The sequence below is a fragment of the Panulirus ornatus genome, chromosome 22, assembly GCF_036320965.1.
Source record: "Panulirus ornatus isolate Po-2019 chromosome 22, ASM3632096v1, whole genome shotgun sequence".
Classification (NCBI taxonomy): domain Eukaryota; kingdom Metazoa; phylum Arthropoda; class Malacostraca; order Decapoda; family Palinuridae; genus Panulirus; species Panulirus ornatus.
In genome coordinates, this window is record NC_092245.1 from 16,105,481 (window position 1) to 16,133,444 (window position 27,964).

General features: G+C 42.4%; 1 protein-coding gene and 1 long non-coding RNA gene across 17 annotated transcripts in view; one reads left to right on the top strand and one right to left on the bottom strand.

The window, feature by feature from the left end:
- The window catches only part of LOC139756573 (uncharacterized), a 117,989-nt gene extending 113,896 nt beyond the window's left edge, over positions 1-4,093 (bottom strand). For both annotated transcript variants that reach the window (XR_011714388.1, XR_011714387.1), the window contains exon 1: positions 3,760-4,093. This is a non-coding gene — a long non-coding RNA (uncharacterized lncRNA). The remainder of the gene's footprint in view (positions 1-3,759) is intronic.
- The window catches only part of LOC139756572 (homeotic protein ultrabithorax-like), an 821,256-nt gene that overhangs the window by 717,331 nt on the left and 75,961 nt on the right, over positions 1-27,964 (top strand). For 4 of the 15 annotated variants that reach the window (XM_071676191.1, XM_071676192.1, XM_071676187.1 and 1 more), the window contains one exon: positions 7,800-7,841. The exons of the other annotated variants lie outside the window; for them this stretch is intronic. In XM_071676191.1, the coding sequence (XP_071532292.1) occupies positions 7,827-7,841 (15 nt within the window). In that variant the 5' untranslated portion in view covers positions 7,800-7,826. The remainder of the gene's footprint in view (positions 1-7,799; positions 7,842-27,964) is intronic. 15 annotated transcript variants of the gene reach the window in all.

The window sequence follows — 27,964 nt, forward strand, 5'->3', positions numbered from 1 at the left end:
ATGTCTGTGAGAACCCGCTGTGGTGGTGTGTGTGGGGAGAGAGAGAGAGAGAGAGAGAGAGAGAGAGAGAGAGAGAGAGAGAGAGAGAGAGAGAGAGAGAGAGAGGAAGTATAAGCACCTCTGTCTTAGATGATTGTGTGAATCGTGTCAAAATTGTAAAATCATAATATATATATATATATATATATATATATATATATATATATATATATATATATATATATATATATATATATATATATATATATATATATATATATATATATATATATATAGATAACCAATTGTTATGTTTTTGTATGATCATCACTTTTTTAGTTCGTATGAGCAATTGATTTAATTGGAAAACTACATGTCTTCTTTTGTCTAACATTTCTGCAAAGATAAAGCACTGATCTTCATTGAAATAACTACCTTTATCCTGCTGTAAATGTATACTTCTTTATCAACGTTCTCCTCTGGTATGCCAATCAACAGGGTATTATGTCCATTATTTCACAGCTCTGTAATGGACACCACTTGAGTTAATTAGCATCATCTTATTAAATCAACATCATTAACTGATCATGTCACGGAGATCTTCATGCGCTAATTGCATTTTTTCCTTTCCTTTTGTTTCACCGTGTATGACTGCCTTCGAAATTATCTTGATTTCTAATTATTTATCTTGTGACCACACTTGTATTGCTTTTCTTTTAGACAGTCCTTGGTCCATGTTTCTCTCTCTCTCTCTCTCTCTCTCTCTCTCTCTCTCTCTCTCTCTCTCTCTCTCTCTCTCTCTCTCTCTCTCTCTCTCTCTCTCTCTCTCTACTTTTGATAATGTCACAATAAACTCGAGTCATTGCCTGCATGACTACTTTACTTTGCCTCATGCAAAGTCTTTCTTGCAACGTTCCAGTCTTTCCACTGTGGAACGTGGGGGGATCTGTCATTCTCGTAATAATACCCGGTCTGCGTCTTGCTCTCAGGGAACGTCTATTTGTACCCTCGACCTTCTGTGAACTCCACAACGAGTTCTGACCCTCCCTCGTCAAACCACTTTCCCTCTCGATGTTCAGTAACACTCTCTCTCTCTCTCTCTCTCTCTCTCTCTCTCTCTCTCTCTCTCTCTCTCTCTCTCTCTCTCTCTCTCTCTCTCTCTCTCTCTCTCTCTCTCTCTCTCTCTCTCTCTCCTCTATCTTCTGTTAGCCTCCTCCTCCCTCGTTAGTCTAGCTTTTACTGTCACAGATAATGTACCATCTCTCGAGAGTCAGGCTATAATCTATTCTAACAATCGCTCAGATCTACTCCCCCTCCTAGTCTTCGGTACCGTATTTCTCTTCTTTTCCTTCTTTTTTTTTCCGGTCGACCTGATGGAGGAAAACATCGAACTCGACAGCCTCACAGTTGGTGTCGACAGCACGAGCCAACTACGGTTGATCGTCGCCAGGTGAAATTTTAATACCTGATGCAACATCCTCCTTACCTCCCGAGTATTTAGGGGTCATTCTTCAATGTCAGAGTACTTTGTGGCATAAGGGCGTTATTCCCGACCGTTACGTGTGTGTGTGTGTGTGTGTGTGTGTGTGTGTGTGTGTGTGTGTGTGTGTGTGTGTGTGTGTGTGTAATTTGTTATTGTTTTTGTTGTTGTTCTTTTCTTTATTGTTTCGTATGATTTGTTTGTGGCCAACGAGGCGAGCGCATCGTGTCGGGCCATTGGAACACTTGTAGTCGCTCCGTCCACACCTGCAGGCTGCTGTTTTACGTGATACGGCCCTCCTCCCCATGTGTGTGGTGAAGATGGCGTTGGAAACGCGGGATTCAGACGACCTGTGACAGTGGTAGTTCGATGGTGGTCTTGCCTTGAAGTAACTCCATAAGCAAGGCTGACGAGGGAAGCGCGAAGAGTGAGAGTGTATATGTGTGTATATATATATATATATCATCGCCCAACGAGCTCGCATGACGAAGGAGGAAGGAAGGCCTTGTAGCTCATCGGTTTTGGTGTGGTGGAGGAGTGAGTGATCGATGACCGAGCAAGGGGGAAGGAACTCTCCACGTGGCAGTAAACGCGAGCGCAAAGTGCCAAGAGTAAAAAGGACTCTCCAGCCACCCAACACCTCCTCCTCCTCCTCACCGTTTTTGAACTTTGCCCTTCTGCAGAACCCGCCGGAGGGATGATGTCTCTGTCCGGACCAGCGGGAAATTTTACACAGTGACCCCCAACGGGTATATTATTTCGCACGGTAAAAGGTGCTCTAGTCCAGAGGTGGAGAGCTGTTTAAAAAGGCCTTCCGTCGTGATTCGTGCATTGTGGGTGTGTGTGTGTGTGTGTGTGTGTGTGTGTGTGTGTGTTGTTAACGATTTACGACACAGAGTTTACGACGATGGATTACGAGCATTTGTAAAAATCTAACTATAGGTAAGTTTCATAATGTTTATTTTTTTCGGAAATTGCTGCCAGAAAATTCATTGCAGGTGATAGCCTAAAACATATTCATTAACTTGTAGGATAACTCATTTATTATTTTCTTCAATACTCTGACCTTGCAAGCTTTACGTTGACACCTTGAGTATTCGTGTCCACGAGTCCAGTATAGTCAAATATTGGGCCACTGAGGCCAAACATTTGTCCTCCAGACACAAATATTGAACCTTCCTGGGGCACAAACACTGAAACTGACACTAAGGGACGTGTTCCCTACACACTCTCGTTGAACACCTACACTTTGGTGATCTTAAAGGCGCCAATAACTCTGAACATTAAGACATATCAAGCAAATAGACAGCGTGCCAAGTAACTGAACAAGCGTGCCCACACTGTAGGCTGCAAAAAAAAAAAAGAAAAGACGAAAAAATGAGGAAAATAATGATCAGCGTCATATGCGATGGTATGGTTATATCGCCAAATAGTGAGTCGTTTTAAGATTTTAGATATGAGTAGAAACACCCTTGTGTTTATAGGTTCGTACATTCCTTTTGGCTATGATCAATCATCCTTAATAGCTTGTTGATCGATCGTTATTTGAAAACTGTCACATGAGCAGAACATTCCAGCAGGCAAATAGCACACACACATAAATGTCATTTATCCCTTCTGTACCATATGATTTCCATCACTTCGAATGATGAGTCGATACAGTTGCAACAACGTATGATGTGGGATCATTGTCTTAGTTCTTAGCCTCCGAAGCCCCATCAAAACACAGTAGTATCACTTGTGAGGACTTGAAATTAAGACCAAGGGCCCCTTAGAACGCCTCTATAAACTTCATCCGACGTTAGGATCAGAAACATTTCAAAACACCACGTCATTCATCGTTTAAGATCAGAAGCACTTTAGAATGCCATATGTCATTCCTCGTGAGGATCAGGAAACCCTTTAAAAAACAACAAGTCATTCATCGTTAGGATCAGAAACCACTTTAAGACACCGTGTCGGTCGTTGGTAGGACCAGAAACCACTTTGGACATCATGGACACTTTCACCCCTTCGACAAACACCGCAAACTACCCATCAGTCAATCTGTGTTCCCTCCAACCCCAACCCGGACGCTTCGAATAAAAGGGAAAGTATGTATAAAAAAAGATCACAAAGTAGAACATCTGAACAAAAGAGAAAACAAGCCGGATTAACATAACACCATAAGACAATCAGAGAAGCATCAGCGACGAATAGATAATAATGATAATAATAAAATATGATACCTCTCATCAACAACAAGTTCTTATAAAATGGCGAGAAAAAAAATGGTACTAAAGTGACAGAAGTATACTTACTTAAGATCTCTTTTCCTGAAGATGGTCTAGTATCGTAGCCAAATCACACACAGACATACACACACACCCCCCATACACAGCCAAGACCTCTGCTGCTAGCAATGCCCAGGGAAGCACTGAACACTCTGTAATATCTGCCATCCTCTCACTCACTCTGGGGGACTTATTAAAAGCCTATTTTTACGTGAGGTATCTCTCTCACTCCCTCTCTTTCTCTTTCTTTTATAGCCCTTTTTTTATAGCCTTGTCTAAAGGGTCGGTCTTGGTGGACAGAGCGGACAAGAATCAGACCACCGTGGTAAAAGGATAGATGCACTAACCAGCACTGGGCCCAGTTGACCACTCTCCCGCCAGAGGGGGTGTGTTGGGGGTGGGGTTGGCAGGGGGTTGAAGTGGGGTGGAGGGTTGGTGGGTTGGGAGGGGTAGTAGTACTACGTCAAGCTTCACAGCTGCAGCTTCACCTCATTTTCTTTGTGTGTGTATCTCATTATTATTATAATATATACGGGGTGTGTATATGCCAATTGATTATGAAAAAAGATGCCACGATCGTTAGGTGACTTCTGGTGTGATGTAGTTTAATACTCTTCATTAACTCATCCCTTCCCTTTTTTTTTTTTCAATATCTTGTTTTCTATTCATTTTGTACCTGTTCCTTGCTGTATCCCTCCACGCCCTTCTTTTTCCCTTTTCTTCTTTCCTCATCTTTTGTTCCCCTTCTTCTATTTTGTCATAATCTACTCCTTTATCATTAGTTTCTTTCAAGAGTTTCTTAATTTATCATTAGAAAATAACTTATTCCTCCCACACACATATATATCACTATATGGCCTTCTCTCCTCTGTACTTCTACCATGGGATCAACACTACCGTCAAATGTATCATTATGATCAAACAGACGGTAAAGAGATACCGATAAATTACAGATATTTCGTAAAAGGTAAAAGTTACCAGACTCCAGCTGCGGGTGGTCCCACTGCTAGGCTAGATTGTCACCATTGTTAGTTGACGCAAAGACCATCTCGCTTTGAAGCGATCCATCACTTCCCTGTTACTGCATGGAGCGCAGTCATGGAATTGCAGGAGTCCCAGAAAAAAAAGGGGCTGGATAATCATGATGATGATGATGGTATATAATGATATACACCTGAGAGAGGAAACCTGTTTTATATTGTCATTTGCACTAATGAAATAAGGATATATATATTTTCCCATGCTTAAGATAAAAAGGATGTGCTTTATAGGTCTCTCTCTCTCTCTCTCTCTCTCTCTCTCTCTCTCTCTCTCTCTCTCTCTCTCTCTCTCTCTCTCTCTCTCTCTCTCTCTCTCTCTCTCTCTCTCTCTCTCTCTCTCTCTCTCTCCCCCACCCCACCTCCCGTCATGTTCCACCCAGTTCCCCATCCTACTTCCTCACCCAGTTCTCTGGTAAGCCCACGGGGCAGGGTACCTGGCGATTGCCATCGCCGCCCAAGTGTTGCTCTTGGAAGTGGTCACACGGCCTCCACATGTCGTAAAAAAAAAAAAGGAATATATAAATAAAAAGAAATGAATATTATTCATCTAATTTTCCTCCTCGTCTTTTGTAAGAATTTTAAGTTGATTTCTTTTCTCTTTCTTCTTTATTACCTTTATTGATTCCTCCCACTTTTGTTCCTTCTGTCGATTTTGGCTTAGTTTATCGTTATTTCTAGTAAGCTAGCCACTTATTTGAAGTGCCATATTTCAACGTATTAGCATATATTTCCAAATCTGTCTTGGACAATCACTTGTTTACCAAATGGCGTCCTAGCTACGTCTCTTCGTTGTATATCAACTGACTGTTATATTTCATTCTTGTATCTCCCCTGAAGATTTGATTATTACACGAAAGTGCACTTAGGAACTTATCGTGTTTCATTTTCCCCGTGAACTCATAGGAATATATATATATATATATATATATATATATATATATATATATATATATATATATATATATATATATATATATATATATGATATATTTACATCAGCACGATAACTGTTTCTTTTTCTTTTTTTTTTTTGGTCATGCAGTTGGACAAGAAATATTCATTAGGAAGGGAGAATGACTGACGCGCCTCGCATTAATGCGTATTAATGTATGATAATTGCAGGAAGTGGACCAATTGCTCATGCATTACGCATGTCTGTAAGTGTGTCTGTCTTTATTTTTTTTCCCCCTTTTAGTCAAACGTACAAGAGGCATTCGGATGAGAGAGGGAAGGAAAGGCGACGTGGGAGAGTAATGTGGAAGAGAGAGATGGAAGAGTATGAGCGGGTAAGAGAGGTGGAACTTAATATTTAGTTGGTGGGGATGTGGAAAGGATAAAGGGACAGGGAAGTGGGAGAGTACAGGGAAGAGAAGGGGGTATGGTTAGCAGGAAAATGGAGTTTGGATAGCAAGGAGGTAGAAAAGGGAGAGGTTAAAGGGAGATGAGGGAAAATAGGAGAGATATGAAATAGGGAGATGGAGGAGTAATGGTGGGTTAAGGAGATAGAAGAGCAATAGTGGAAGGGAGATAGGAAGGTATGGGAGAAAATAAAGTGAATGAGTAAAGAGGTGAAAAAAGGGAGGCAGGCGAGAAAGAGGGTAGGGAGGTAGGAAAATAAGGAGGATAAGGAAGTGGGAAAGTAAAGGGAGTAAAAGATAGAAATATTGATGGTCTATTGGGAAGGAAGGAATCGTAAGAATAGGGCACCATCGTTCTGGTAATCTCGAGACGAGGCTAACAAGAGTAAGAGTTGTTCGCGAGGTCGTGGTGGTGGTAATTTTGAAGGCCAGTAATTTGGTAATTTGGAGGTGGTAAGAGTAAGAGCTGGCTACATGTAGCGACGAGTTAGTGGTATAGTTTGGAGGTGAGACAGTAAGGGTGATAATGAACAAGACTTTTTTTTTGGAGGTATGTGGTGGGGAGGATAATGGTGCATGTCGAATGGGTGTGACATTCAGGTGGTCGAGAGGTAGGTGAGGGTGGGGGGACCTGGAGCATCGTGTGGTAGGCGGACGTGAAAGTAGTACCACCAGATATAATCTTTTATTGTCTTTTTTTATGGATTTTATCCATGACTCATTTTATTTGTCCTGGTTGTATGTATATCTCATAATCATATATATATATATATATATATATATATATATATATATATATATATATATATATATATATATATATATATATATATATATTAAGGCTTTTATGTTCATGCTTATGATGTAGAGTGTATCTGTAATGTGTTATATATAATGCCACAGATGTCTGGCATCTTGATTGATGGGACTGATTGATCATTCAGACTTATTATGGCAGAGTGAGGGATGGATTCATATCTATTAGGGGCATAAGATGGAAATGGTGGAATTCTCTGGTGCTGTGATCATACACTGCTGAAAGATCATTCACTGCTGAGAGATCATTCACTGCTGAGAGATCATACACTGCTGAGAGATCATACACTGTTGAGAGATCATTCACTGCTGAGAGATCATTCACTGCTGAGAGATTACTTGCAGTGAGAGAGATACTGTTATTGTGTGATGTTACTGTTGCATGTTCGTTGTGGCTAATGTAGTGGTAGGATGCAATAATGTAATTGTGAAGTCATAGTCACATGAGAGGAGTTTCACATTGTTGGTTTTAGGGGTTGTAGGGAGGTTGTATGGGAGGAGACTTTTGATAAAGATGGTTGGAGAAAGAACTGGTTCTTGGGGAACACCATTGTAGTGTCTGGGGACTTTGAAGCCTTTAAGCCTTTGTGAATGACTCTGGCTTGGCGGCATGCCATTTATATTTTTTTTGGTCTAATAAGAAGTATATTTATATATATATATATATATATATATATATATATATATATATATATATATATATATATATATATATATATATATATACTTCTTATTAGACCAAGTAGTTAGTCACTTGTTCAAAAGATAATTAATTACGTACCTTTGATAAAACATGCAAAAAAATAATTGTTTAAAATTTATCAATATCTTTGAGAGCTATTTCTGTTTGCAGGTGTGCGAAGTTCTTCAACCCTTCCCCATGCACGACAAGACGGTAAAAAGAATATAAATAGTAATTCTGTACATACATACATGCATACATCCATCCATATATATATATATATATATATATATATATATATATATATATATATATATATATATATATATATTTGCGTGTGTGTATGTGTGTGTGTTTCTCTGTGTGTAGACTTAGCTTGCTGTATGTGACTTTGTGGGTTAGTTGGGAAACGTAATATGGACACATTTCCAAACGAGAGAAGAAGGAATGCTAATTGCTTCATAAGATACTTATCAGTATTCAGAAGAGAAGAAAGATATATTCTATCCTTAAAATTTTAATGGTATATTCAGTTAATATGTCCACAGCATATCTTATATATTGATATACTCTTCTCATAAAGATAAACATCTCATATCAATAGTCTCTTGCAATTGTTTTTTTTCTTCTCATCGTCCCAACTTTTATTTTTCTTGTGTGTACATGTAACCATGATGCTACTTCATGCAAAATGATAGGTTACTGCGATTGGATGGGTATATGTAGTTAGATTGCTTGTAATTGGATTGGTAGTTGTAATTGGGTTGGTAGTAGTAATTGGGTTGGTAATTGTAGTAGCTACTTAGGTAGTCGTAATAGGATGGGTAGTTGTGATTAGACTGGCAGTTGTAATTTGTAATTGAATCGACATTTGTAATTGGGCTAGCGACTGTATTTGGGGAGGTCGTTGTATAGATACATGTGTCCTCAGCCAACAATGCTGTTCCGTCCATAGCTCGAAAGAAACTTGTATTATGTTCAAGCAGCAAGATTTTTGCACAGCCAACACGAGCTTGGAGTCCTACAAGCGACAAAGCCATCTACTACAGCCTTGCAGAGTAGATTTGACGCATGTGTTGCTCTTGGAGAGAGAGAGAGAGAGAGAGAGAGAGAGAGAGAGAGAGAGAGAGAGAGAGAGAGAGAGAGAGAGAGAGAGAGAGAGAGACCCCTCTCATAACCACCACGAAAGTACCACCACTGTCAACCAAAATACAAAGCCAGTGAGGCGCATTTGACGCGATCTCTCTCTCTCTCTCTCTCTCTCTCTCTCTCTCTCTCTCTCTCTCTCTCTCTCTCTCTCTCTCTCTCTCTCTCTCTCTCTCTCTCTCTCTCTCTCTCTCTCTCTCTCTCAACACCTTAACACCTGCAGGTCATGGGAGGTACTGTACACACCCGTGTTATCTGACCGCATCGCTGGTTACCGACACAGACGGCATATGACAGTGATCGATGACAACACCTACGAAGCCATTTCCGGAGCCTAATGAATAAGAGATATGACAGGACTCGAGAGATATAGTTAATATATATATATATATATATATATATATATATATATATATATATATATATATATATATATATAAACTTTGGTTGTAAAATTCATTCTGGTAGAGTTATATATGATTCCTTGCTTTTCAAAATGTTCCTTACCTTTCAAAACGTTCCTTATTTCTCAAACCCTCACCTCCGAAAACGTTCCCCACCTCTTGAAACTTTCCTCACTTCACAAACGTTTCTCACCTCTCCACGTAGTGAGAGCGAGGCGGACGACAGCAAAAACACCTGTTAGTCCTTACCATACGACTCCTACCCTGGTATTATGCATACACACACATGTGTATTTACATAGTACATGATGGGGGATGAGGAAGCTGCTCATTAAGCAGTACACTCTCCCACACTAGATCATTCACCCAGTACCATTGTCCCCTGACACCTGCTCCTTATTAAGAATTGACATGCCAGGACTACAAACAGCCATTCTGAATAACCCAGAGCACATCCCAAGGGGGATAAAGACCCAAACAGACAAGGAAGAAGTTGGTATGCTGTAACACACACACAAAAAAAGAGGCCTTCATTACCCCTTTCAGTATCAACAAAGCTTTGCTAAACAGTGGCTACTTCACCCTGAGATTGAGGAAGCCAGTGGCTACTTTACCCTGAGACTGAGGAAGCCAGTGGCTACTTTACCCTGAGATTGAGGAAGCCAATGGCTACTTTACCCTGAGACTGAGGAAGCCAGGGCTACTTTACCCTGAGATTGAGGAAGCCAGTGGCTATTTTACCCTGAGATTGAGGAAGCCAGTGGCTACTTTACCCTGAGATTGAGGAAGCCAGTGGCTACTTTACCCTGAAGTTGAGGAAGCCAGTGGCTACTTTACCCTGAGATTGAGGAAGCCAGTGGCTACTTTACCCTGAGACTGAGGAAGCCAGTGGCTACTTTAACCTGAGATTGAGGAAGCCAGTGGCTACTTTACCCTGAGATTGAGGAAGCCAGTAGCTACATTACCCTGAGATTGAGGAAGCCAGTGGCTGCCTTACCCTGAGGTTGAGGAAGCCAGTGGCTACTTTACCCTGAGATTGAGGAAGCTAGTGGCTACTTTACCCTGAGATTGAGGAAGCCAGTGGCTACTTTACCCTGAGACTGAGGAAGCCACAGACTGACCTGAGGAATCCATAATTCATCCTCGTCTCAGAAGCACGAAGGGAAATGTTTTGAAAGAATACTTCATCTAGATTGAAATGGCATCTACAAACCAATATCTTCTATGACCCGATCTATCTTGTCCTCAGTAGCAACCACATCCGCGACTGTGATTGTTGTAGGAGATATGAATACAATTACCAGAGGCCTAAGGTAAACTGCCCAGTCGTACGAAAAGACATGTGTGAGGTCTTCGACAAAGTATGGACGAGCGGTCTGTGGCAAAAGTCATTTCAGAAAATCTATGCCTTAGATCTGCACACTGTGTTACATTCTTCTGGTTCTCGACTGTAACTTGTCTTGTCCAACTCATTCCCTTCTCCCCTCCTACCAACCCAGCTAAGATAAATAGCTTTATATAAAAACAGACTCGATATCTTTCGTCTTTGTTCTTAGTTTGATAAGGGTAATATCATAGCCCATGAGAGATCTGATATTGTATGAACTTGAGAGGGAATTGACGGAGGTCCTTCAGGTTTGAAGTGGGAATCCATAGTGATCATTGCAGTGTGTGTGTGTGGAGGAAATTTGGTGTATGTCTTCAACGTGTTATTCCAGGACATCAAAATAATCATTAAATCATTTTGTCCAATGAGAAGCTTTTATTGCGAATATTTTTCGGTAACCAAATGACTATTCATTCACTCTCGTTAAAGTTATATAGTCATGTAATTATATAATCATATAGTCCTATAGTTATACTGCTCCACGAAAAAAAATAAAATCAGGAAAGGGGTTGACCTCATCTCACCCCTTTTTTTCCACTCCCTATACCATTTACACTCAACCCCCCCTATCCCTTCGCTTCCCTCCTCCCTAAAGCCATCTATCACGAATTCATTTAACAGTCTGTTAGAACATTACCGCCCGTGTCCATATCGAGGTCATCCTTTAATCCCCCCCTCCTCACCTCACCTCACCCTCGTCCACTCCATGTTTGTCGAGTGGCTTGACCACACACAACCCCGCCTAGCACACACGATTCCAAAGAGGTGTGTATGATGTATGATTACGATACGGTGGTGGATGATGTAGTGAGCTGGAGTTTCAGGTGGGATTATGAAGTCTACAGTAAACACTGTTTTCCTTATAATTGCTGTAGTCTCGCGTTTGTCTTTGGCTACCAGTAGCATAGAATGTCAGAAATATAGATTAAACCTGTGAATATATGGAGAGTTAGGAGGAAAAGTCGCGTCTTTCCGTCACAAAGGGCAAGAAGGGAGTGGCTCTTTCCCTTGCCCTTCCCATGGGAAAGAAGGAAAAGCTAGCTCTCCTTTCCTATGCACATGGGCAAGAAGGAATAGCCCCTCCCCATGGGCAAGAATAAAACGCTTCAATCTTCGAACTTGCCCTGGGTACGAAGGGAAAGAAGCACCCCCCCTCCCCTCCCCCACCTTGTCCTCTCCAAAAGAAGGGGCAAAAAAACGGGAGCTTTCTCCCTTACCCTTTAACACTTGACACCAGTCAACCCACCCTCACGTAACTCTCGAGAAACAGACCGTAATTCAGCGTCACACAGGCGTCACGATACAAGCGTTACAGCCCCAAATTCTGTAAACTGTGACGACCAAATTTATGACCTCCTTCGCCTTGTCATTTTCTATATATATATTTTTTTTCTTTAAAGGGGTTGTCAAAGGAGGGGAGGAGGGGTTGTGTCACACACCCCCACACAAGCTCTTATCCACTCTCTCTCTCTCTCTCTCTCTCTCTCTCTCTCTCTCTCTCTCTCTCTCTCTCTCTCTCTCTCTCTCTCTCTCTCTCTCTCTCTCTCTGGCCCCATTCATCACAGGCGGAATTTCAAGGCTTTCGAAAGAGAAATTTCCTTTTCTTTCTTCATTCCTCTATTTTTTTAAAAGTCCCTGGGCGTCTTTATTTAGAGTTAATTGGAATGTTAACTGGATTTACTATAGGTAAATGATGATCAGAATAGATATGATTATTATAAGTGATGAACATACTCAACCGGTAAAATGATATATATATATATATATATATATATATATATATATATATATATATATATATATATATATATATATATATATATATATATATATATATATATATATATATTCTTTTAACGACTCTTTGCACAACCTAAAATATGGCGAAAAAAAGAAAAAGATTATGTTTATCGATAGAATATGGCCATTAAGGGTTTAGGGACTGTCCAAACGAGGGAAAAGGGGAGAGAAATCCCCATTCCTAAGGGGCCCAGCAATAGGTCCTATGGGGTGTCATAAGGACACTTAAGGATAGATAATGTGCGAAGATTTTCACTTTATCAAATCCTTATTTTCAGACTCGGTTCCTTTTTTTCGGGGGGTACAATTTAGTTTTCTCTAAATATTCAGAGCGAATGAAATCTACGAGTGTGTATTTTCCCCTTGAAAAGAAGATAATTGTTTTGTCTTTTTATGTTCTCTATTTCTTTCTGTCACTCTCTCAGTCTCTGTCTGTCTGTTTGTCTGTCTGTCTGTATCTCTATCTCATCTTCATAGCATTTTTTTTTCCATGTTTACGTTACTGTATAGGAATATGGGTTTTATACTGGTAAAGCTTCTTTCACTAAAACATTTATTTTACGGATGACATGTGCATTGACAACCTATTCAACATTTTCCGTCGTTTCATAGCATAGCCAACTTCTTCCTTTCTTTATGTATATGTAATATCATGCTAAGACTTATAGGTAAATAAGCTGACTTTCTTTTCTAGTTAATGAGTCATCACTATATTTTTCTTGAGGTTTTTGAACTTTCTTTTTATCAATGTTCATTCTTTGATTTCCCTTTTTGTTTTCCCTTTTTTTCTTGCTTGTCCTCAAAACCTCTGTTCCTCCTCTATCTGAATCGCTTCTAATGTAATAAATATTTTCTACTTCTGATTCACAAAATCCATCTAAATTGCTTCTAAGTCAAAATTTTCAATAACCCCACTTTTCTACCCAAGTGATAAACTATTATATATTTCGTTCATAGCCTTCATTTTTATTCCTCCAAATTAGATTTCTAAATCACTTCTAAACCAAGACTGAATTGACCCCTAGTTCTAACTTTCCTAACCTATTGGACAATGGCATCAAAGTGGACGTGGGTGGATGGATGGAATGGGAATGGGGTTGTCTGGGTGGGAGGAAGTACAGCCATGGGGAACCTCAGCAGGGGTCAGTTCATGGGGTGGATGGACTATGAGGGTCCGATGATTGGGAGGAAGAAGGAGAGAGGGAGGGAGAGAGGGATTGGATAATAGTTGTATCGCTCGATCACCAACGCTTTATCGGTGTTGAGGGGGGAAGGGAGAGAGAGAGAGAGAGGGAGGATGTGGAAGGTAGGGAGAGAGGGAGAGAAGAGTGACGGAGGGAAGGAGGGAGGGGGGCGCTTGGGGTGAAAAAGTGGAGGGAGACTTTGTTGAAGGGAATTGTGGGAAATAGGAAGAATAACAGACGAGAAATGGGAGAGGATGCGAACGAACAGAGAGGGAAAGGGGGAAAGGAATATATATATATATATATATATATATATATATATATATATATATATATATATATATATATATATATATATATAGATACACACGTGTAGGATGAAATATAACATTGATGACAGTAAAACTGATTAAGCCATAATAAATGATGGTGTATAATACGACTATAATGTCAGGACATTGGATAAGGCTGCTGGAGGAGGAGATAAGGGTGCTGGCTGACCAGTCGGGCAGGGGAGGCTATAAGGGCCGGGAGACCTGGAGAGCAAGGTCCATAGAATTTTATTTTTCAAGGGCTTGACTTCCCATTTTCATTGCCCTGTAGACGAAGGAGAATTTATAGTTTTCTCTTCCTGTTTATGGGACTCATTCCGTTTTCTTTGTTTTAATTTTCTTTTTATTTTGGTTTTCCGAATGTCGAAGATACTTTGATACTTGTTGGTGTAGTGATGATGCCACTCATTGATATTGTTACTATCATTATTGTACTGGAACTGGGAATATGACCTAATACCAAAACTGGTAAAAGGCAGTTCTCTCTCTCTCTCTCTCTCTCTCTCTCTCTCTCTCTCTCTCTCTCTCTCTCTCTCTCTCTCTCTCTCTCTCTCTCTCTCTCTCTCTCTCTCTCCGCCATTATATTGCCATGTATTATCTGCTGTCAGTAACAGCCGTGGGTGGAGAGGTGGGAAGGGTAGCTCTGGGTGGATGGATGGGGGTGAGAGATGGATATACACGTAGACACTCGCTCACGAGAGATGATGACCCGTTTCGTAATCGTCCTCACTTCCTGGTCCAGGGGAGAGAGAGAGAGAGAGAGAGAGAGAGAGAGAGAGAGAGAGAGAGAGAGAGAGAGAGAGAGAGAGAGAGAGAGAGAGAGAGACAGACAGCCAGGCAGACAGACAGACAGACAGACAGACAGAGGGAATTTAACCGCAAGAAATACGAAGAGAGTTAGAGCCCTGTTCAAATATCCAAAAAACAACTGTAATCGACTGCCTCCTCCCTCCCTCCCTCACACACACACACACACACACACACACACACACACACACACACACACACACACACACACGCACACACATACACACGCACACATGGCGGGATACGAACCCCGTACAATAACTCTTTTCAGCTGACTTGGTGGTAGCCGTCGACTCACCCCACCAACTCTGACCAGACAGAGAATGCGGCCCTTCCTACCTCCCTCCCTCCCTCCCACAGCGGGGTAGAGGCAGCTGACCATAGGGTAAGGCCAGAGCAGGAGGCAGTAGGGTTGGTGGCGTGGGATGGGGGGAGAGAGAGAGAGAGAGAGAGAGAGATACAGGGGAAGGGGGAGGAACGGAGAGAGGGAGGGATGGGGGAAAGAGGGAGGGGCGCTAGGAGTAGGCGTAATGTAGGGGGTGAGAAAGATGGAGGAGGACAAATGACTAGTGGGTTAACGGAGAGAAAATGGGAAATTGATGTATTTTTGATCATTTCATTTCTACTCCCGTTTTCGATTAGCCAATGAAAGAGAATGGCAAAGTAGATATATCTTGTTAGTGTCTTCCCTTCTTTCGTTCGTGTTACAAAGGAGTACAATGAAATTCAAACAGCGACAAACCACTGGGGTCCTTTCGAAGCTGCTTGTGACAGTGGAAGATGTCGATAACTCACAGAATAGTGAGGTAAAATTCAGAAGGCACTCAAGTAACTCAAAGAGAATGACCCTGCAAATTGCCATTTGAGTTATGAAGGCTCAAAGAATGAAAGTTCTGGACTTGACGCTAAGTGTCTATCAAGTGTATTTCTAAATGTACCTATGGCGCTGTTTTCTACCACTCTACTTGGCCAGTCGTTCTATGCGTTAACGATTCAGTTGGTAATAAAAGTGATTCGCCTCATTCGAGGTAAATTGTTTGCCCCACAAGTTTGTGTCCATCACTACGAATAGAATCAGACGAATCAAGACAGATCAAGATCCTCGAAGCTTTTTGATCATTTTGAATACCTGAATTAGATCAGCTCTTCACTTTCGCTTTTCTAGGCCAAATAGGTTCGAGCTGTATGGATATGAAACTTACACATGGAGGGAAAGTGAGGAAGGATGTGGGGTGGGCCCGGCATTGCACAGTTGACCCCGGCCAGTGTTCAGCCGCGTCCATAAATACTTTACGACCTTCCCCACCGCCCCTCTCTCTCCCTCTCTCTCTCTCTCTCTCTCACTCTCTTCCGCATGTTACTAAGGACGAGGGTATTGTGTAACCGGTTAAAGAAAAAAAAGATATATATATATATATATATATATATATATATATATATATATATATATATATATATATATGGAGTTTGTACAGGTAGTCACACTCTCAATTTGAAGCCAAAACCTTGATAAGGATTGAGACCCTCCCATGAAGTACGTTAATAAACTCCCTCAGCCTCTCTTCCATCGGCTATCGTAATAAATTCTAAAGGAATTTCCCTTCGAACGCCAGAGGGTTGAGGATGGAGCTGCACCACAATTCTCTCCTGGGTCTCGAATAGGAATATTCTAATTATACAAATACGTGTGTTGAAGTGGTACCTGGAATCTCTTACGTCCTTCGTGTCAGTTGGTTGTGTAGTCTATAGCCGCCCAGGGAAGTACTACCTTCGTGACTCGAAGAATGCTGTAGCGGTGTTCGGTACCATCTTACACCCTCAATGTCAGCATTGTTGGTCATCCATTATATCTCATCAGAACTGGAGTAATCTCAACACCTCCCAAAATGCACCAGCCAACTATCCTCCTCGGTTTTCATTCTTGTCTTCACGCCATTTCATGTCATCGTTTTCTCTAGTCTGAAACACTTACTTCCTCTGAAAGCTAAAAAACGAAAAAAGATGCCTCATGTTTTGTTGAGAATGTCTTCTTCCTCAAAGTACCTTATCCCCTCTTTATCCATTTTTCCTTTAGGGCATGGCCTCAACAAGGACCTTCATCTATGCCTGGGACCTTCAAAATTCAAGAGAGAGAGAGAGAGAGAGAGAGAGAGAGAGAGAGAGAGAGGGGTTAAGAAAAAAAGGAAAAAAAAACGTTGGGTGGGTTCCATAATACACCTGGTGTCGGTAAAGCCATAGACTGTCGGTATTTCCTGTACAATTTTATGGTTCTGAACTGTAGAAGGTCAGTGAGGGAGGGTGGGGTGGGGTGGGAGGGGGTACGTGGGCCAGGTTAGCATTTTGTGAGGGGTTGGTTTTGTTGTGGAGACCAGCTGTTCAGTTATCTTAATTCATATATATATATATATATATATATATATATATATATATATATATATATATATATATATATATATATATATATGTATATATATATATATATATATAAACAAGTGTTCTAATTTACTGGTGTGAGACAAGATGAAAAATGGCCTTCGATAACTGATATTTACCATTTGCTTTTTTTTTTTCCGAATTCAGGAAAAATGTCGACTTCCTCACTTAAGCATTCAACTTTCGCAAGATGGAAGGGGGAAGAGAGGGAAGAGAGGGGAGAGAGAGGGAGGCGGGGGGTTGGCGAAGGAGTAAACAGGGTGGAAGAGAGGGGAAGGAGGGGGAAAGCTGTTTGGGGGAAGGAGGAACAGAACGGTTTTTCCTCGACGTTGGGTTTTCATTTTGTGATGTTGCCGGACCAGTTCCCCTCAAAATGAACCAGTATGCGGGGCAGCCACGCGAGTCTTGCGTGTGTAATGGAGAATGTGTCGGAGCATATTAAAATAACAAGCCCCTACTGATGAAGAACACAACAGGTCTTCCGTCTTTGCGAAACCTCTGGGATGGGAGCGCAAGGAAGTAGGCTCCTGTAGAAGGCCTTACGCTCGAGGCTGTAGCCACTGGAATCCTTAGGGTCGTCTGTAGATACAGATCCTACCAGATGAGGCACCAACCGTCGTAGACGAGGGGTTTGGGAGATGGCTAGCACGGGGTGAGTGATTGAGTTAGTTTATCGGGGTCTTCCGGAGCGGGCAGCAGCCAATGAGGGTAAACTAGCGACGGGGGAGCGAGCGAGAAAGAGAGAGAGAGAGAAAGAGAACGAGCCATGTACATCAACGATGTCATTTTCTCAGCTCATAACGAAAAGATCGAGGCTAGACTTCTCTCGCTGGGGGCACCTCAGTCAGTCAGCAGCCACCACGTGTCCTGAAGGGGCCGGGAGCCCTTCCTTCCTCTCCCCCGTCCACGTCCTTTGACATCCTCGTTACTTCTGTGGAAAAATTTATTGTTGACAGAAAAAAGTAAAAAAAAAAAAAAAAAGACCTGATTCGCAGGACGATATTTTCTTCTCACTGGTGACATCCTTGGGAAGAGAACAACGCTATTCTCACTGTGCTTCAAGTGCTATACTCGTTAATCATCTGTTAGGGAAAATGGTACGAGTGAATCTGTGACTCTCTGGATACTCTCGTCTCCAAAAAGGATGCAAGAGGCTTCGTGTGTTCTTCGTCCTGAAGACGACGTGAGAGGGATTTTTCTGCGCAGGACTTGAGGGAGTGCGGGAACTTGTATCGTCTTTAGTGGAGGATGAAGACTGAATCTTGGCGAACAAAATAAATCATCCTCTTCCCCCTCCCCCCAAAAAAGCCTAAGATGTTCGAAGATTTAAGGATGGTGAGTAAAACAAACCCCCTCTGGTTGGTCCGTGTTAAGACCCTTTGGAGGAAATTTACAAGCTGCCTCGAGCTCAGTCCATACTAATTATGTAAACTGTCTTAATTAACATAGAAACTATCAACATGTTATCGTGGCGAGGAGGCGGGGAGTTTACTGGGCTCGGTGAGGCACGTCTCCAATGTTTACGAGGATCCACAATGGCACGGACGGTAGAATGTTTATGTGAAACACGCACTTAATCAAGACACTGTTTCTTGTTTTTCCTCGTGGTGGCTGAAAAAGAAAGATGTAACTCTCACTTCCTTTTACAAATTGTTTCCTTTTCTTCTTTTTTTTTTTTTTTACGCATGGTAAGCACTGCTGCTTCGTAGGGACTTGGAGGCTGTCATGAACCAAGTGGAAATTCTGCAAACGTCGAAGATGAGGCAAGGGTTGTGATAGTAGTAGAGGTTTAGAGAGAGAGAGAGAGAGAGAGAGAGAGAGAGAGAGAGAGAGAGAGAGAGAGAGAGAGAGAGAGAGAGAGAGAGAGAGAGAGAGAGAGAGAGAGAGAGAGAGAGAGAAGGGGAGAGGAGAAGGAAGGAGAGAGGGAGAGAGCGGGGAGGCAAGGGAGGACTGGCTTCTGATGATAGGTGGTGCCACATTGAGGAGGGGAGTGGGCCAGAGGGGGAGCAACAGGGTAGGCCTGGCACCGTGACTGGCGGTGCTGCCACTCGAGTAGGGCTGGCGTGAGTCGTGACTGCCATGTGGTTGGTGCAGGAGGGCGCGTCGTGCGGTGGTGGTGGTGGTGATGGTGGCATTGAGGAGGACGAGTATGGCTTCCATGTGGTGAGTGGTGTCCGGGTGGCACTCGTCGTTAAAACTGCTGTGTAGATGATAATGTTTGCTCTTGTCATGACCTCGACGTGAGGCCAGATAGTGTTTCTTGCGTCTCAAGTGCTGGTGATGGATTTGTTGTGATCCATGGAGCTGGTCTGTCACTGAGACCACGAGAGTGAAGAAGGATATGTAGTGTTCCTTAAGATGATCGAGGATTCAAACAACTCTTCCTTCTTCTTTTTTCTCTCTCCAACAAAGTGATGATGTCGACGATGGGACTGAGGTGATCCTCAACCTGAATTGAAAGGAAGATGCCTAAGATAGACGCGATGGAAACGATGTTCTTGGTTGAAGCTTCATTCATCTTGTCCCTTTGTGATCTTTGAGTGTGCCTCTGAGGATAAAGATCATGAAGGGGTAAGGCAAAAGGTATCGGGGATTAATAGAGACGACTTTCTTACCAAGGAATACGGTCCATGAAAACGCCGTTCTCTAGCAATGATGCAGGTCAATACTGCGGGAGGTGTTGTGAATGTATATAGTGAAGGAACATGGTGCTTTCACCTTCAGATATGGCAAGAAGGCAATAGTATTTAAGACCCTTAGAGGTATGTCCAGGGGAAGTTGGACAGATTGTAGGGTTGGTCGGGGAGGTCTCCTGGGAGTAGAGGAGGTGAGTGTCATTGCGAAAGAGAACCATAAAGTGCTCTCGTTAGTAGAATGAGTCCCAGTGTTGACGTGCAGTGGCACCGTTGTTGGATGTGTCCACCGCAAAAGACATTTGTTGGTAGTGGCATATATATTTTTTCCCTCTTCTCCTCTGATCTCGCCTCATCAGAGTCACTTTAAAAGGAGTTATGACGCAACACATCTGTTTTGTGGGATTATTATCTTGAGTGATTCGAAGCATATGGTCGAGCCATGCGTGCGGGTTCCGGAGCTCGTTAACTTCATAAGAGAACCATATAATTTTCTCACCTATTTTTTTTTCAGCAAGATATAGGTGTGTCGATCCACATGTATGTGTTAAGGAAAATTGTATCATTACGCATAGTGCCCATCAGAACCTCACCTAAGGGTGAATAGGCTCATGTTAAGCCTATCCATGTGTAAGTCTGTGCATAATGAACGAACAAAACTTATTCATTGTCTCACCTGCTGTATGAACGAGTAATGGTTACACGCATCAAGGGAATGCAAAGAAACATAGTCGTTCTGCCATTACCAATCAATCAGTCTGTATAAAGCGAACTCATTGGCAAACAGAATACGACCTATACCTTTTCATTTTCTCAACATAGTACATTTACGAGCTACTCTTGGCAAAGGGGCCTGGTTGGCATAGCGGTAAGGAAGCAAAGGGGGTAGAATGGTATAGGGGTTGCGGGACGACAAAGGGGCAGCAAAAAATAAACAGATAAAAAAAACGAAAATAAACGAACTTCCTAGACAATTGTGGCTACAAATAAAATTAATGTTGGACTGATTACATTATTTATTCCTGTACCTTTCCGTCGCTACTATTTATTTTTTCCTTCCGTTGTTGAGATATACGATCTGGACAATAAATCATTATGGTAATTAGGGCACAATGCTACGTCTCGCCTGACTTTTAGTACTGGTATTAACACTTCTCACTGAAGTACTGCGGTAGGAAAAAAAAGGAGAAAGATATTCCCTTAACGGTATGAAAAAAAGGTAATATAGTTTACATAATGTGTTTCTCATACGCTATTTATCTTCGTTAGGCGGTGTACGTTAATGACCAAAAGGTGGCTGTCATCTATAGGTGTCCGAGGAGCCATTCCGAGCATTTTCCTTCACGCCATAATGCTCCGGTAATCAATTATAAGCCTCGGGGTCCAAGGACGTGTGAGAGAAAAGTCACCGACGCTAGTTTGTGAACTTTCTCACTCCTTCACTCTCTCCCTCCCTCCCTCCCTCTCTTTTTCCTGCCTTGCTTCCCTCCCTCTTCCCTTCCATCCCTCCCTCCTTCATCTCATCATCATTCTTACTCTTCCTGTTGTTATCATGCTATCATGACGATCATAGACGTTATCATTGTCATTATCACTACCACTGATTATGATTAATGTCATTATCATCTTCATCATTTACCTCTGACTAACCCTAAACCTCAGGTAGTGGAGTTAATAATCACAATTACCATAATTTCTTCAGAGATCGTTTTATGTGTGGCCATCATCAACGCCTACGGGCTTATAAACCCCTTAGGCCTAAATATCAAATTATTACCTGGATGATGAGAGCCGCGAATGAAGGAGTAAATGTCCCGGCCAATATTTCTTCAGGTATTTGTCAAGACGGTCTCAATATAATGGGCGGGCCTTTAGGGAGTCCTCGGAAAGTGGTTCCCCGTGTCGACTGGATTACATTACTTCATATAACTTCCTGTCTTGCTGGGCAGTTAAGGGTCCTTGGTTGGTGGGGGAGGGGGAGGTTGGGGGGCGCCGCCGCTCGAGAGGGAGGTTTAGTGTTGGGTCAAGGGGAGGGGAAGTGGAGGAGGAGGAGGAGGAGGAAGAGGCGGAGGAGAAAGAGACTTGGACGTCTTGGGGCCTCTTGTGCGAAGGTGTAAGGGAAGACAGGAGAGGTAGGAGTGGTGCGTATGTGTGTGTGTGAGAGAGAGAGAGAGAGAGAGAGAGAGAGAGAGAGAGAGAGAGAGAGAGAGAGAGAGAGAGAGAGAGAGAGAGAGAGCATACAAATCGACCACCGAACAACGATCTACTCTTCCCTCCATGCACTTCCTCGTCGTTCTAGCCCTTCAGCCACACCTGCCGGAGGTAGGAGGAAGTTACCAATCCTGAGGATCGATGTGGGCACCCCCTCCTCCTCCCTCTCTCTCCTGCACCGGTGCCGGGCTTCGTGGTGCCAGGCCAGACCCCCACCTGTCACCTTCCTGTGTTGATTTATTGCACACGCTATACACTCCATGCTTGCCTCCACGTACCCCCTGCTCTGTGCCCGTCATCCGTACAGGGAACGCTTTCTCTACGTAATGCTTGGACGAATGAAGCCTAAATAATAGAGTAACCTCTTCAAGCCTGTCTATGCTAGCGACAAATATGCTTCTCCAATAGCATAAGTTTAATACCTAACAAAAATACAAGGATACATTAATCCAGCTTATCAGATTGTCCTTCGTTATGTGAGTTTGTGTATATTTTCTTGTGGATAACTCAGAGAGAGATGTTCACTTGTTGATGAACACTGTGTATCGAATGATAAGTTCCTCAAAAAACTGGAAGCAGAAAGGAAAATTGTTCTTCTGACTCTTGAGAATAAGGATCATTCTCACAATCCTTTTCGTCTCTAGCAGAATAGGAATCTCTCTCTTATTATCTTCACCTTGATAGATATCATTTCCCGGAACCCGTTCTTTCCACCCTAAGACACCCACCAATTAGGCCCCTTTAGTTCACCTGAGCCTGTTTCCTGAAGGGGTCAAAGACATCCCTCCCCTTAACCCCTTAGTGGGATCGATTTCCCCTTCCTCCCTCCCTCCCTCCCTCCTCCTATGTTATTACCCTTCAGACCCCTGGATATTTTGAAGGCAGAGGAATTGGTTGTAGGTAACAAGCTTTATTATTTGGTTTATTTCGTTTTTCATTGGGTTTTGTTTTTCATGAGACTTCTCACACTTATGGAACAGCTTTCTTCATTTTGCAGTACTATCGATCGATGGGTTGGTCCAGACGTTTAAAGCTTACATTAGATACTTTCTATCTATTTTCAGCTGTTGATATTCCTCTTTCATTATTTCGTATGTTATTTTGTTATATCTTCGCAGTTATAATCATCCGCTTTTCTCGCTTTCACACTTTTTCACTATCTGTTTTTAACCTTCTCTCTCTTATAACTATCTTTTCCTCTCTCTCTCCCTCTCTCTCTCTCTCTCTCTCTCTCTCTCTCTCTCTCTCTCTCTCTCTCTCTCTCCTCTCTCTCTCTCTCTCTCTCTCTCTCTCTCTCTCTCTCTCTCTCTCTCTCTTCTCTCTCTCTCTCTCTCCTTGGTTCTTCTTCTACCTTCTAAAGACGCGAACCAAGGAAAGACTAGGAAGGGGAGATGGGGTGGAAACACACAGAGACCAAGGGAGATCGAATGGACTCTGGGAGATGAAGCGAGGAGCAAAGGACATCGAAAACATAAGAGGAGATCCAGAGGGGCAGAAGAAACACCGAAGAGACGAGTGGAAACCGAAGATGGAACTGGAGCCCATCAGACAGACTATGTGGAATTGGAAAAGAGGATCAGACATACACTTAGATCTAGGAGAGACCGAAAGGGATCAGAGTAAACCGTAAAAACAACGGTACACTCCAACTACTGGGAAGGAGGGAGAGGGGATGAAGTGACAAGGAGGATACCAGCAGAAAACCGTAAGCCTCAGAAGAACCAGAGGAGATGGAGCCAATGGAAACCAGAGGACACTAGTCAGATCAGAATGCACTGAAGGGCCACCAGATGGACCAGTAGCAACCGAAGGAGCGACAGAAGGCGATATACTGTCTAAAGGAACCAGGTTATGACTGAGAAACACCCTGTGACATAAGCGTGGCCAGGGGGTGTGGGGGGATATCACTGGACACCCGGATGCACCAGCACAGACTGAGGAGATCTAGGGGAGGTCCAAGAGGACTGAGAGATACTTGGGAACCAGAGGGTATGAGTGATATATTATGCGTATGAGGAGACTGAAAGCAAGTGTTTGTAGGACGCTGTCACGCATTTATCTGACCACCAACACACCGATACACTATTAGGTAAAGTAGGGGAAGGGGATCATGGGGTGGGAGAAGAATGGGGAACCGGAGGGGTGGGCATAGGACAAAAGGAAAAGTTCATTATATAAAGACTGAGAGAGGGGGAGGCAGCTAGACCATGACGAATATGGAATTAAGTGATATTTTGGAAATCAAGAGAAGGTATAAAACCCAACTTAAAGTAGAACCTAAACTGGAGCAGAAATCGTTCGCTGTTCTTTCCCTTTCATTTTTCTCGTACGTGGTATGATAACTATTCCTGATATACTTATTAAGTCTTACATATTATCGCCTAACAATCCTGGGGAGAAGAGGGTAATAAAAAACCCAAAAACACAGAGGTTTTCGAATAGTTTGTCGACACGAAGACATATACTGGTGGCGAGAAGAGCAACCCTCTGTATCATGGGCCACTCTGTGCTAGGTGTTATTGTCGCTCCAAATGTCTCACTAGGGAGCAGAAGTTCATTTAGGGGTCTCTCTTGTGTCAATATTTGCCTCTTTACTCCAAGTTATTGTTATTTGGCGGGGTTGGTGGCCCCATATGAGGAGAGTGTGGGCAGCCATGGGGGTAAGGGGGAAAGGAGGGGTGCTGTTCTGAGTACAGTTAGCTGCTGCTGCTGCTCGTATCCTGCTGACGAAGCTCTGGAAGAGCTTAGGATGCCAGGACGTGTCTGAGGAGCACTACGGAAATTCTTGATTAAGAAATGCCTCGTCCTAGAAATTTAATCTTGAAGACTGAGAATCAGTGGGAAATATATGGTTTGCTATTATCATAGATTAGCAATGGATGGAACCAGGTGAGCTGTATGTGTCTTGTTCAAGAAGATATGGAAGAAAGTTTACCTTGTAAACTTTAATGGACTGAGTGCATGTCTGTAATGGTGTAAATACTGGTTACTGTATGTCTACATCAAATTTCCAAACAGAATTCCTCAGTTACATATCAGGTATAGTAGTAGAAGGTGGTGTAGTAGAGATGAGAAGCAATAGAGGAGGGAGCTAGGCGAAGGACGCAAAGAAAGCTATACAACTAACTCGAACTCGACATGTTTTGTCAGGAAGGTGGTAAAGGATTATCATTTTACAACCTCGGGATCCCCTTTTATGGACCTAAAGTAACCTCGAGGATGGAACTCCACGCAGGAGCAGGGAAATGATGGACTCCTTTTGGAACGAGAAGGGCTGTGACAAGCCGGTTCTCCCTTTCGGCTCACTAAGGATGATAGAGCCTCGCTGATGTTGAATTCTTGCTCAATCCACTTGCAGGAGGAATCCAATCGCACAAAGATCTATAATTACCTTTTGTTTTATCTCACTCAGGGTTTAACCCAGACGCAATGGTATTCCTAAAACGTTTTTCCGACGAAAGGTTTTGACTCTGTTCTCTTTGAGCGACAATACTAAGTGGTGTATTAGATCTTGTGGAAATGCATTCAAGGACAGGATTTGGAAGGCATGGAGGTAGGGGGTTGAATTAGGAAATAGGGTGGGTCGTAAGGGGTCAAAGGTTGGGCTTAGGGGTGTTACGGATATTGAGTTGGCCGACAGGGGGTTTGTTGGTCGCCCTGTGGTTGAGCTGCGTGCGACAATTGGGGCTTTCAAATAAGATAAATTGCATCAGTCATTGAGGCTCTGTTGGGGGCAAGATGGCCGCCTGTGGGGGCGGAAAGTTAGGGTTTAGGGTAAGTTGACGTTTATATCCATCTGGCTCAGGGTATGGGGTCGAGGGAGGTATACAAAACAGACTTCTATAAATCTATAATATCTAGTTAATATTGAATACTATATTATTCCTTTTTGCGAAACTTTGCTCTAATGGAACAGAAAAGAAGACATCAGCCTCTATTCCAGCACAGTGTAAAGATTTTGGCGCTGAAAGTTAGGGAAATTATTGGGTACTTTAGAATAGATTTAGGGGGATTTGCGTAAGACCCACGGGTAGGATGGGGATTATCTGTGCTTTGTTTTTTGGGGAAAGTTTTCGAGAGAAGTCGACAGAAAAATAGGACTGAAGGGCAAGTTTTTCTATTTTTTTCATTTCTTTTTTCTAATTCATTGGTTTCTAAGGTTTTAGATGCTTTGTAGAGAATCTATTAGGCACTGAGAAAGTTTTTCTTTGTACTGATAAGGGACTTTCCAGTACTAAGGGTACTTGCTATCTCATCTTATGGATTTTGATCATACAAAGTGTGTTCCATACAGTGAAATAACTTTGAAAATTTATATATATATATATATATATATATATATATATATATATATATATATATATATTCTTTTCTTTCTTTTTTCAAACTGTTCGCCATTTCCCGCATTAGCGAGGTAGCGTTAAGAACAGAGGACTGGGCCTTTGAGGGAATACCCTCACCTGGCCCAATTCTCTGTTCCTTCTTTTGGAAAATTAAAAAAAAAAAAAAAAAAAAAAAAAAAAAAAAAAACGAGAGGGGAGGATTTCCAGCCCCCCGCTCCCTCCCCTTTTAGTCGCCTTTTACGACACGCAGGGAATACGTGGGAAGTATTCTTTGTCCCCTATCCCCAGGGATGATATATATATATATATATATATATATATATATATATATATATATATATATATATATATGATATCTACATATACTCCCTCTCTACTTGGGAATATATATATGGAGGACTGAAACAACCACAAAAATGTCAGGGTAATTCATGGTATCTTGGTAAGTTAGAGTATCAGGGTAGGTCAGTACACTGTTGCCTCGTAACACACAAATAGTGATCACAATATATAAGCACACACACACACACACACACACACACACACACACACACACACACACACACACACACACACACACACATACACACACACACACACACACACACACACACACACACACACACACACACAGCCCTTCTCTCCCTATAATAAAAGAGAGAGATAAAAAGAATCGACCACAAATTCAAAAACCACGATTCTTATGCCATCCCATGAGCTCATAATCTCCACATCTTTATGCTAACTACAGGCAAAACCTGACACCAGAGTGGGCCTGAACAACGGCTCATCAGGTCTCCCTCTTAAAGTAATTGACGTAATTGGCCAGATAATATTTACACGATTAAACCATTAGCATACGAATGGCCCCGGCAGTGTGTTGGGGCGAGAGATGGCTTCAGCGACCCGCTCTGCCAGGTCTCCCCCTCAGGTAGTCGAGACGGGAGCATTTCCGAAGTGTAGGAGGTGATGGCGGTCGTGGGAGGATGTCCTGAGGGGGTATATGTGTAGGAGAGGAGCAACGGAAAGGAGAAAGAACGGTAAGAAAGGAGGGAGATGGAGAGAATATAACGAGGAGGCTGGAGAGCAAAGGGGATAAGGAATGAAGGTTGTGGCCAAGGGAGGAAGGTAATGGAGATTTGAAACAGAGGAAGGAGGATGAGAGAAGATGTGTCCAAGTAGGAGGGAAGGAGAGGCGCATTAAAGAGCGTGAAGGAGGACGGAGAGAATTCCTTGAGAAAGAGAGCGAGAGAGAACTTTTTGAGAAAGCAGGGAAAGGAGGAGGAAAAAAAAGGACTGCTTACCAAAGAGCTTAGAAGTCTTCTTGAAGGGAAAGAAAAGAACAGCCTTTCTTTTGAACAGACGTGCAAGTACCTCCAGAATAGAAGGACGAGGAGGTTTTCTTCAGAGGACAAAGAGGAATTCTTGATTAGGAGGCGAAAAGTACTTCTTGAGGAGGAGGAGGAGCAGGGAAATAGGATCTCTCGAGTCGTAGGAGAAAAATTAATATGATCTCATTTTGCTTCGTTTCGTTCCGTTTAGAAGCAGAGACACATCATAGAACATAGATTGAGTTGTGGATCAATTCTTTCTTTAATTGCTCAAATTAAATCTATTCTTTTCATTCAGGTATTGAGGACGAGGTAGAAATGAAAG